The sequence below is a fragment of the Eumetopias jubatus genome, unplaced genomic scaffold, assembly GCF_037043125.1.
Source record: "Eumetopias jubatus isolate StellerSeaLion01/CBP00866 unplaced genomic scaffold, mEumJub1_p1.0 scaffold_2, whole genome shotgun sequence".
Lineage (NCBI taxonomy): Eukaryota > Metazoa > Chordata > Mammalia > Carnivora > Otariidae > Eumetopias > Eumetopias jubatus.
Window position 1 is genome coordinate 60,826,743 of NW_028274808.1, and position 12,435 is coordinate 60,839,177.

General features: G+C 36.4%; 1 protein-coding gene across 1 annotated transcript; it reads left to right on the plus strand.

Moving 5' to 3' along the window:
- Positions 1-1,999: 1,999 nt before the first annotated feature.
- Positions 2,000-3,039, plus strand: LOC114210138 (glyceraldehyde-3-phosphate dehydrogenase). The gene has a single exon (XM_088021013.1). It carries the CDS (start codon positions 2,164-2,166, stop codon positions 3,022-3,024), a length of 861 nt encoding a protein of 286 aa, XP_087877139.1. The 5' UTR covers positions 2,000-2,163; the 3' UTR covers positions 3,025-3,039.
- The last annotated feature ends 9,396 nt before the right edge of the window (positions 3,040-12,435 follow it).

Below are 12,435 nucleotides of genomic sequence, written 5' to 3' on the forward strand. Positions count from 1 at the left end.
CGTTATTTGTTTCAGAAGTACAGATCTGTGATTCAACAGTCTTGCACAATTCACAGCGCTCACCGTAGCACATACCCTCCCCAATGTCTATCACCCAGCCACCCCATCCCTCCCACCCCCAACCACTCCAGTAACACTCAGTTTCTTTCCTGAGATTAAGAATTCCTCATATCAGTGAGGTCATGTGATACATGTCTTTCTCTGATTGACTTATTTCACTCAGCATAACACCCTCCAGTTCCATCCACGTCATTGCAAATGGCAAGATCTCATTCCTTTTGATGGCTGCATAATATTCCATTGTGTATATATACCACATCTTCTTTATCCATTCATCTGTCGATGGGCATCTTGGCTCTTTCCACAGTTTGGCTATGGTGGACATTGCTGCTATAAACATTGGGGTACACGTACCCCTTCGGGTCCCTACATTTGTATCTTTGTGGTAAATACCCAGTAGTGCAATAAGAAAGCAACAGTTTTAATGCTCACTTACTGAAGTGATAAGAGATGTCACCTGTAGAAATTGTAGCCTGGAAAGTGAAATAAATTGTCTCACTACTTTATGTTTTCAGTGAATTCTAAAGTATAGAGTCAAATTTTAGAGTAATATGTTTGAATAGACAGAAGAAACTATAAATATTTTACTATAAAAAATAAAGCAGATAATTCAGGTTTATAAAGCTGAGCTAAAAACCTCAAGAAATAATTATCTTCTGATGCTCTTTACCTTATATCAGATCTTGCTTATATTCACCACAAGAAAGAAAAATAGGAGACACGGAATTAAAAAAAAAAACAAAAAACAACAACAAATATCTTGTGTGAAAATATCAAATTCAGATGTCATCACTATCACTGACAATAATAAAGATGAGCATAAGATTGTCTCAGAACAATTGCAAATGCAGAGAACTGAAGAGACATGAACTAATCTGTTGGACTCACATATCTATTTTATATAGCAGTTATTCATAATTTCCAGAAGATCTTCATGACTCACATTTATCCATGCCTTTCTTTGTGTACTAAATATGTGACCACAATTTGCCAAACACTGTGTTATATTGGACATAAAATTCTGTAAGATACATCATGCCAGTCTCCAAAGTATTTATACTGTGGTGCAGATATATCTTCAAGCAATTTTATTTTTTGTGATAAATAGTAAATCTTTTGTGTGTTTGTTTTAAAGATGGAAAGGGAAGCATAGGAGAAACACTTGGCCTTTGGTGGAGGAGAGAATGAAATAAGGCTTCTTAGATTAAATGACTTCTGTAATAATACTAGAATGATTATTTGGAGGAATAAAAAAAGAAAAAGCATGATAGGTAAGAGCAAAGAAACAAAAAATCAAAAAGGAAGAGGTGAACAAAATCCTAGAAAACAGGATGAATAATTTTCAGTCCATTAAAGGGGGGAAAAATTTAACAAAGAAATCTCAATCAATCCAAGTTGTGATGGTAAATTTTCTTAAAGAGGAGGACACAGACTGCCCAATATTTGATCAAATATTATCGTGGGTGTATCTATGAGGGCATTTTGGATGAGCTTAAAACTTAAACTGATGGACTGAATAAAGATGATTGAATGGGGTCCACCACCATTAAGGAGAGCAATCAGTTAGAGGTCTGAGGAGAACAAAATGGCTGACCTTCCCCCCAATAAAAGGCAATTCCTCCTGCCTGACTGCCTTTGAGGTGGGATACAGACTTCATGCTGAAATGGAAATATCTCTTCTTCCTGGGTCTCAAAACTGCCAGCTTTGGGACTAGATCTACATCATTGGCTATCTGGGTTTCCAGCTTACCGACCGCAGCTCTTGGGGACTTGTCAGTCACCATAAGTGTGTAAGCCAATTCCAATAATAAATAAGTAAATTCTATTGATTCTGTTTCTCTGGAGAACACTGACTAATAGACAATTAGTGCTAATAAAAAATATATGTCTTGGCTCTCTGCTCCTCCGCGTTCAACAGACAGCCGCGAATTCTGGTGCAGTGCCAGCCGCCTCCCTGAGACACGATGGTGAAGGTCGGAGTGAACGGATTTGGCCGTATTGGGCGCCTGGTCACCAGGGCTGCTTTTAACTCTGGCATAGTGGATATTGTCGCCATCAGTGATCCCTTCATTGACCTCAACTACATGGTCTACATGTTCCAGTATGATTCCACCCATGGCAAATTCCACGGTACAGTCAAGGCTGAGAACGGGAAGCTTGTCATCAATGGAAAGTCCATCTCCATCTTCCAGGAGCGAGATCCCGCCATCAAATGGGGGTGATGCTGGTGCTGAGTATGTTGTGGAGTCCACTGGGGTCTTCACCACCATGGAGAAGGCTGGGGCCCACTTGAAGGGCGGGGCCAAGAGGGTCATCATCTCTGCTCCCTCTGCCGACGCCCCCATGTTCGTGATGGGTGTGAACCACGAGAAGTATGACAACTCCCTCAAGATTGTCAGCAATGCCTCCTGCACCACCAACTGCTTGGCTCCTCTGGCCAAGGTCATCCATGACAACTTCGGCATCGTGGAGGGACTCATGACCACCGTCCATGCCATCACTGCCACCCAGAAGACCGTGGACAGTCCCTCTGGGAAGCTGTGGCACAACAGCCGAGGGGCTGCCCAGAACATCATCCCTGCTTCCACTGGTGCTGCCAAGGCTGTGGGCAAGGTCATCCCTGAGCTGAACAGGAAGCTCACTGGCATGGTCTTCCGTGTCCCCACCCCCAATGTGTCCGTCGTGGATCTGGCCTGCCGCCTGGAGAAAGCTGCCAAATACGACGACATCAAGAAGGTGGTGAAGCAGGCGTCAGAGGGCCCCCTCAAGGTCATCCTGGGGTACACTGAGGACCAGGTCATCTCCTGTGACTTCAACAGTGACACCCACTCCTCCACCTTTGATGCCGGGGCTGGCATTGCTCTCAACGACCACTTTGTCAAGCTCATTTCCTGGTATGACAATGAATTCGGCTACAGCAACCAGGTGGTGGACCTTATGGTCCACATGGCCTCCAAGGAGTAAGAGCCCCCTGGACCACCAGCCCCAGCGAGAGCAAGAGGGAGAGAGAGGCCCTCAGCTGCTGGGGAGTCCCTGCCCCAACTTATCCCGCAAAACACTGAGAATCTCCCGACCTCCACCGTTTCCATCCCAGACCCCCTGAAGAAGGGGAGGGGTTTGGCGAGCCCTACCTTGTCATGTACCATCAATAAAGTATACTGTACCCGGCCAAAAAAAAAAAAAAATATATATATATATATGTCTTTAAGTTATGGTAAATTGAAAATACAAATAATATAATACATACATTCCAAACCTGTCTGTAGTCATGAAAATGTGTGCAGGTAAATTTCATCTATTTCAAAACACAACTGTGGGGCGCCTGGGTGGCTCAGTGGTTAAGCGTTTGCCCTCGGCTCAGGTCATGGTCCCAGGGTCCTGGGATTGAGCCCCACATCGGGCTCCCTACTCAGGCGGGAAGCCTGCTTCTCTCTCTCCCTCTACCTGCTTGTGTTCCTCTCTCCCTGTGTCTTTCTCTGTCAAATAAATAAATAAAATTAAAAAAAAAAAAACACAACTGTATATTATCCCAAAGGTAATTGAAGAGTTATGCCTGAAAAGTGGAAAAACCCTTGTGGTAAAATAATTGAACAAGCTAAAATATATGGCCTCATCATGCAGCCAAGCATTTGATCTCTTTGTTCTAATTGTCTGCTTCAGTAATGACACCCGTCTTGGAGTCAATAATGGACTGTTTACAGGCCAAATTGGAAAGAGTCATGGTATAAAGGGAAGTGAAAAGGAAGACCCTCTGGGTGAGATAATATTGTATAATGTCTTCATATGTATGTATTTAGTTATCTAGCTGACCATGCACCAATATAATATAAGATTTTTAAATTGCTGATACTTTTATGGGAGATCTTATTTTCTTCTTTTTATTTATCTATATTTAATTTTTTATTTTAGCTGTATATTTTCAAAATATATTGAAACTAGAGGTAGAATTAATATCTCATGTCTTTGAATTGTTCATCCATTAAACCAAGTGACTTGTTTATATAAAATCTAGAAAAGGCTATGTGATAATCAAAGAATTCTAATTGTTCAACTGTTAGTGATTCCCTTCAGTGTTTTGTTTTGTCTTGTTTTTCCTCAAGCAAAGACTAGAAAATATTCAGCTATAACTCTTAAGAAATAGAATATTCAACACAGAGGATAACATAGCATATATTAGCTCATGGCTTCTTTCTGAAAGGGTTGTCTTAGCTGTCAAGTTGACTGTATTGTCATGCAGGAGTTATTTGTGATCATTATTATACCTCAGGGCCTGGGGATCCAGGGATAGCTCACACTGCCCAGGAGGAAGCCTGGAAATGCGAGTTTTAGTGTTGAAGGGATGCCTGGGATTTTAGTTTATGGTTGATTTGTTGTTCAGTATTGTAGTTTATAGATCAATATATTTTACTGTATTGCAGTAGGTAGATTTATTTGCCTATTTCATAAAATGATGTATACCAGATGTTTATTTTTAATGTGAACATAATTTTGGGATATGTGCATCATAAAAAAATACCATAAAACCAGACTGATGAGGTAACTCTAGTTAACCATGTTCATAGCCATTTTCATATTGATGAAAGCTTGTTGAAACCTTTGTTTGCTCCCATTTTTCCATTCAATTAAAAATATTGTCACAAAGCACCATTTCTGATGGTTTGAGGTTAACAGTATGAAACAATATGGATCTCAGCTGAAGGTTATGGGCCTTTTTGCCTTTGAACAACAGGGGTTTATTGCCTTCATTAAAGAAAAATACCCAAGCAAACAAAGAATTACATGGATTAGGATCATAGAGCTAATGCACAATTATCATATTATTTGTAGATTATGTTTTCCCTCTCTAGAGCAGAGAATCAAGTAAGTTGCTGTTTGCAGTAAGATCCACAAAGTATAAGGAACTACATAATCAATCCTGCTTTATCATCATATTAAAATATGCAGGTCATAGAAAGTGTAAGTGGTTTATTTTAGTTCACAGTATAATTTGTTAATATTTAGGACTTCCTTTCTTATATACTTTAGTTGCTATTTATAAATCTTGGCTAGTGTAGAATAGAAATGATTATATAAGATCTATAGAAATTATAGGAAGAATCTATTTGGAACGTTATATTTTAGATTGTCCAAATCTTGCCATCAGAATGATCCTATGCTTCATCAACATATCTATCCATACATAATAGTTTATCTTGCTCTATAATAGTGATTCATTAGAAAAGTGGCTATTGCAGAAGCAATATTTATTTATACTCCTAAGTACTCTTTCTTTTATTATCATGGTTTTGGCATTATTTAAATACCAGTTCATTAAATAAGCATATATATTAATATTAGAAACCCACACTTTCTGCTATTAGTTTTACATTTGTTTTTTCATATATGTGATATCATTTATCTATTTCATATGTAGTATGAGTATATAAATCACTTTTCAATTTTGAGAACTAAAAATATGCTTGGTTAATTTGAGGCTACTGTTTTACAACCATAACAAATATGTCCTTATAGCTTTAAGAGAGCCATTTATGGAGACCAAGAAATATTTCCAAAATATTATATGAATAATAAATATTTCTTATATATGCTTTTAGTTCTGAGGCACAGAGAATATTAGTTTGGTGTGAAACTAAGACTCAGTCTTTAGCAATGATTTTTCACCAGTGATCCAATCAGCCATAGATGGATTAAAAATATTTGCATTAATACAAAAGCATATCACATTGTTTTCAAATAAAGTATTATTCTTCATAAAAACATGAAATTCCTCCATAATATTGGTGCAAGAGATAGTCACTCTTACAACTGGTTGTGTGAGATTTTGTTAACGTCTATATTGGTCTACTACCCCAATGACAAAGCCACTTGCTTTATTTTTTTGTCTGAGACCCATTCTTTCCAACCTTGTATTATTTTCCCACTTCTTGGATTCTTGGAAACTTATCATTAGGAAACATCTCATTTACTCTGGCCTAGGCTTAGCCTGCAGTTGTAACCACTCCACGAGATGGCACATAAGTAGCATAATTCAGAGTTGAAGATATAAGAGTAAAGAATCATGAAGCCTACATGAGAAAATAACTGTAGATATCATATTGAATGTAAATGCAAATGAATTTAGCGACTAAAAATGTGCCTTAAAACATCAGTCAAGCTCCATTGCATTATTGAAATGTATATTTTATAAAAGAGTGAATCCTATCCAGCAGAGAAGATATTAGTTAGATTACAGTGAGATTTAAATTCATTTGAGTAAATACATGAACTGAAGAAAAAATATAGGAGATACATTTTATTTATTTATTTATTTATTTATTTATTTATTTATTTATTTATTATTATGTTATGTTAATCACCATACATTACATCATTAGTTTTTGATGTAGTGTTCCATGATTCATTGTTTGCATATAACACCCAGTGCTCCATTCAGTACATGCCCTCATTAATGTGCATCACCAGGTTAACCCATCCCCCCACCAGAACCCTCAGTTTGTTTCTCAGAGTCCATAGTTTCTCATGGTTCATCTCCCCCTCCGATTTCTCCCCCTTCATTTTTCCCTTCCTACTATCTTCTTCTTTTTTTTTTTAACATATAATGTATTATTTGTTTCAGAGGTACAGGTTTGTGATTTTTTATTTTAAAAATGTATTGAAACCTGTTTTTTAAGACTGTCATCAATATCTAAATTGATTTCTTGAGAAATTTAAAATTCAGGCATGAAAAATAATAAAAAATAAAATTCTAACTTCCTTTTGCTGAAACCAAGACAGCTTTGATTGTGAATGAACATTTTATATTATATAGGAAAAAGGAATTTTAATGGAATATGCCAACATCATACATTAGCTTTGATCACCTTCTATGTGGTTTAGTGCTGAGTAATAAGATATCTAAAAATATTAGACCTAAGTAAACTAAATTAGTAGCAATATAAAATAACATAAAATAAATGCCAACATACTAGGAAAGCCAAATATTCTGAGATATTACTGGAAATTCTTATTGATTAGAAAATTAGAGGTCAAAAAAACACATGTCAGGGAGAACATGATAAACAAAGGATAAAATGATTGGTTTTCATGAAGAAACTTGATCATGGTGACATAGGTATATATGGCAGAGCCAGGATTCTAAAGTACATGCTTTACATGGATGAAAAAAAAATAATGCATTAAAATATTCAAAGTTTTTTTTTAAGTTTGCAAAATGATGTATGTAAACAAGAGTCTTATTTTTTCATCAAATCTTATTTGCAGATAATGCAGTTTTAGATGTCTCTAAGTCCTATGCTACAATGAAAAACATGACCTTTATGCCTTAATGGGGGAGGAAGGGAGAGAATTAAGTAAAAGTAATAGGAAATTGGAAATGATAAAACATACAGATGAATACTGTGGGACAGTATACACTTTCTGGACATAAGAGACTCCATTTTGAAGCTCCATTTCACTTTCCAGCTAACAAACTCTTGAACTAGGCCATAAGAGGCAATTGTTTTATAAGCAATTGCTCATAAAATTTCAACAGAGTAACTGACATTCGGATCATATGAGGATGGTAAATTAATTAATGCATGGAAGATGTACTTTCATTTGATAACACCAATAAAATAATAAAATAGTAATCAGAAGCAGCTCAACTGGTCAGCACCAAGTTGGTAGCTATTTTCTCTTCTCTTCTTTATCTAAATCATGTAATTGCCCCTTCCTTCTTTCTCATATGAACCCTTGCTTTATCCAAAGGAACAGGACACTTTTCTGGGTATTCCAGAATCTGGGCTTCCCAAATTTTAATTCTGAGACCCCCAATAAAGACATTTGTTCTCTTTCAGTTTTACTTACTTTTCTTGGGTAATAACACAAAGATGGAAAGATTCTAGGAAAGAGGTGGGAACATTTATTGATAATAATTTAAAATTATTCTTTATTGTTACAAAATCTAGGGACACAAGGAAAAGTTTGGCTCATTGAGAGGAACTATGAACATTTTTGTTTTTGAAAACAACTAGAAAGTAAACAAATGGTCTATAGGAAAAATAAAAAATGTGAAACATACAATGCCAACAAACTCATTAGATTAACAGAGATAAAAAGCTGCTTCACCCAACATGTATGTTTAAATAGTACAAGGAATATTTGCAGAATAATAGCAGTTAATCACTAGAATAATTAATAATGTAAAAACAACTGTGCTAGGATAAGCTACAGCTGAATTTCACTAAATTCCACGAGTCCAGTGGGAATAAAAGTCACTAACAGAAATTTAATCTGCTCTAATAGTATGAGAACAAGATGGAGAAAACCAATGGAGGATAAAAAGTAGGGGCTTAATGAATTAAAAAGACAGAATTAAAAATATTAAGGATATTCAGAAGGATTTTTTGATCATTCAACACTAGGGGAAGTGTAATAATAAAACTAAGAAAGTAATTATATTAAGAGGGTATCATCTTGATGAAGATGTTAAATTGTAGGAAACATTTTTTTAAAGCTGATATTTTATTTGAAGTATAAAAAGTATTCAAGGGCACATCTGGCAAGCCGCTGGTTAGGACAAAGATTCTCACTAGCTTTAAATGCTTTCTTTCTACTTAATCTTATTTGAAAGATTCAGAAGTATGCTGCTGCACTCCAATTCTTCCTGTCCTGTCACTATATCAGGGGAAAGAAATCACACAGATGCTCATAAAGATATAAGAGAGAGGCTGCTCTTACTTAAAACCCATTATCTTGAGAGTAGGGAGAACCATGGCAATCCTAGCTTATAAGAAAGCACTGAGAAAAATGACAGGCACACCACACATCACACACACACACACAGTTTACTAAGTTCATCAGCCAATTCTACACTGATGTAGGAATAAAATATTTTTTTATACACAGAGAACAGAATGAAGGTGTTTAAAACATGCTGCTTATAACTATTGTGTTTATGTAGCAAATTTTCTCTCAATTTTTTTTCTTTGTCCAGCCCATTTTCCTAATGGGATTTTTGCTTACAAGAATGAAAACTATCTGGATGAAGTATTATAGAACAATCTGGCAAATAAACAGTTGTTGATGTTTTTGCTTAGTAGCCTAAAGCTCAGGAAAAATGGGCTGAACTATAGATGAACACATAGAAAAGACTTTCTAACATACTTAAATTTATGAATCCCAAACTCCTTCTTAAGAATTTAGGAAACATAGGTATTACTATCTCAGTGGTAGAGGCAAATATATTTTTCTGCATAACTCTCAAGTTCTCTAAGATAGAAATACTTATATTTGATGATATTCAGGGTGATCTATAAATATCACCTTTATTATATTTCCAGATTACCAGCAGTTGATAAATTAAACAAGCAAAAGACATACTGAATGTAAGAAATCAGGTATTGCACATGGACTCACAAAAGAGATATGGGCAAAAATTAGCACTCTATGTAAATGAGCATGTTTTCCAAATGTTTGTGAATATATGTTAAGGGCATAGATTTACATCACGGGGAAGACCTGAGAGTAAGAATTGTCTTTCCCCAAATTACCTTATGCTGGACATCCTACTTATTTCCAAAATCAACTTACTCCCATTTTTGTGACACCCAAGCTAAGCAACTTGTACAGTGCTAAGCCAAAAATTATTAATTTTTGGCAAATTTCCCAATGACTGTCCTTTAATTTGATCCTTTAAGTTTTCAATCTTAACACATGCTTCACAACTAGTGATAACCTTTGACCTTCTAGTTTCTTAATCGTCTTTTCAAAGACTTGTGTATATGTTTTATGAATTTATTATATAATAAATTCTCTTGCCCTCCCTTTCTCTCTCTCTCTCCCGAACATTTGCAAACTCTAGCTCTCGCTCAGTTATTATACTGTTGCCTACCTTGTACATCAGCATTGCACAGTAGTTAAGGAAACAAAGGCTTGAATGCTTGAATTCAAGCTTTGATTACATCACTTACCATGTGTGTGACTCTGGTCAAGTCATTGAAACCCTGTCTGTCTGTTCTCTCATTTGTAAAATGAAGGTAATAACTCTATAGGTGTCATAAGTGTGACAATGATTGATGGAGAAAGATAGTCTTTGTCAGAGGATACATGTCCTTTTACAGTGATTACATAATGCAAGAAATTGCCTGTTCACAGATGACTGAATAAAGCAGAGGCCATAGGAGAGTATGTCCTATTGACAGGGCTAGACCTTCTGGCTCTCAAGGCATTTTAACAATAGCAGGGTCCTGCCTGTGATAAAGACTTTAGTGAAATGGATTCTATTAGATCTCTCTCTCTCTCTTTTTTTTGAGAGAGAGAGAGCTCATGAGCAGTGGAGGAGAGGCAGATGGAGAGGGAGAGAGAGAGAATCTTAAGCAGCTCCACACCCAGCATGGAGCCCAATGTGGGGCTCTATCTCATGATCCTGAGATCATGACCTGAGCCAAAGTTAAGAGCTGGATGCTTAACCGACTGAGCCACCCAAGTGCCCTCCAATTAGATCTTTCAAAAAGTTCACCTCCCTCCTATTCTCCAAGATAAATTTATATACTCCTAGCCTCTAGTAATTGCTTTAGATACTGGATTTGTGTGTATCTGCTCATCATTTGCAAAAACACTGACATAAAACCTCAGCACTTTCCTTTTTTGAGAGACTGAATGAAACAAAATTCATTGACTTTGGGATTCTTGAGCTGTAGTCGGACCTGGTCTGAAGCCTAATTAGCTCTATCCCAACAATAACAAAGCCCTTATATAGTCATTGTGAGAGTTTGGTTATGTAACATGAATAAGGTCCCTGACATTTATTAAGCAGTGAGTAAATTTTAGCCATTGATATTATAATTAAAATAATAATTATCTTTCATATTGAATGTCATCAGAGCTTTTGTTCTTTTGTTTTGAGATTCTAATCACTTAAATGACTGCCGTAATTAGAAATTTTTAAAGCAAATCACAAAACTTCAATTAAACATTCATGTCTGACTCAAACTAAAAAGGACTGTCAATTATTGAATGATTCCCAAGTAGTAAGCAATTTACTTAGCAGTTTAAATGTTCAATTTTATCATCAAAAACATATTTAGAGTCAGGTACTATATTAGTTTGCTAGCTGCCATAGCAAAGTATGGGTGAATGAAATAACATAAATTTATTTTCTCATAGTTCTGGAGGCTTGAAAATCCGGCTCAAGGTATTGGTTTGGTTGATTTTCTTGAAGACTCTCTCCTTGGCTTGTAGATGACCATCTTCTCTCTGTGTCTTCATGCTCTTCCTCTGTATGTGTTTGTGTCTTAACTCCTTTTCTTAGAAGGGTACCAGCCATTTTTGTTTAGGGCCCACACATATGACCTGCAAATGCAGTCACATTCTGAGGCACTGAGGGTTAAGATTTCAACATATAAATTTTGGGAGGACACAATTCAGCCCATAACAGGTAGTATAATTTCCATTTTACAAACAAGGAAGTTGAATTACAGAGTCAATATCATTCCTCAAAATCACTTAGCAAGTGAATTGAAGGACTGACATTTAAATCTGAGTGCCTCTGATTTCAAATTTCAGGTACTTTCTCACTATGTCTCCACCAAAGTAACTAGATGGTGTTTTGCCACTGGGGACATTTAAGTACTGGGCCTCCTTGTGTATTATGACTCCACATCTCATATAGATTTTCATCAAATTGTTCCCTCTCCTGAGTACGGGCTAGTCTACATTTTGTGCAATCTTATAATTGAATTCTGCCTAATGGAATGTGGCTGAAAGTGGTATTACAATTTTTAGGCTTGCCCTATAACCATCATACATATAAACATGTTGTACATAATCTAGTTTTTCTCTTATCTCTGTCTTCCAGCATTGAATGTCATGTGTTGACACTGGCAGGGCCCTTATCAACATGGGCACCTGAATGACTGCACAGATCAGTCTTTTCCTTGCTACTCATGAAACTCTATGGGGAATGAGCAACAAAACACTGTATAACACCACTGAAATATCAGAATTTATCTCTTACAATACACAGATTTAGCTTAACTAAGACAAACAAGTGATGTAGGTCATGGAGTGTCTCAAGAAAAATTAAGAACCCCAGAAATCATCAGAAATTTCAGCTACGACCTAGGTTGCAGAAATCTAGGAACTGGTTAAAAGCTTGGTATCCTTTTGCATTCAGCAGAGGGTGCTACAGACTTGGGAATTCTTGGGTTTTGCACTCTCTTACTTTGCTCTCTGGGCTTGAAAATAGAAACATAAGCATGGACACTGAGGGATTAATAAAACCTTTGTTTTTGTTTGAGTAATTCAATACTCACCTGGTTCAGAATGAGTTAGGAGCCTCCAGAAACCTTGCTGACTATGGTGTTTAAAAGTAAGATGCTTCACTAGATGGATCAC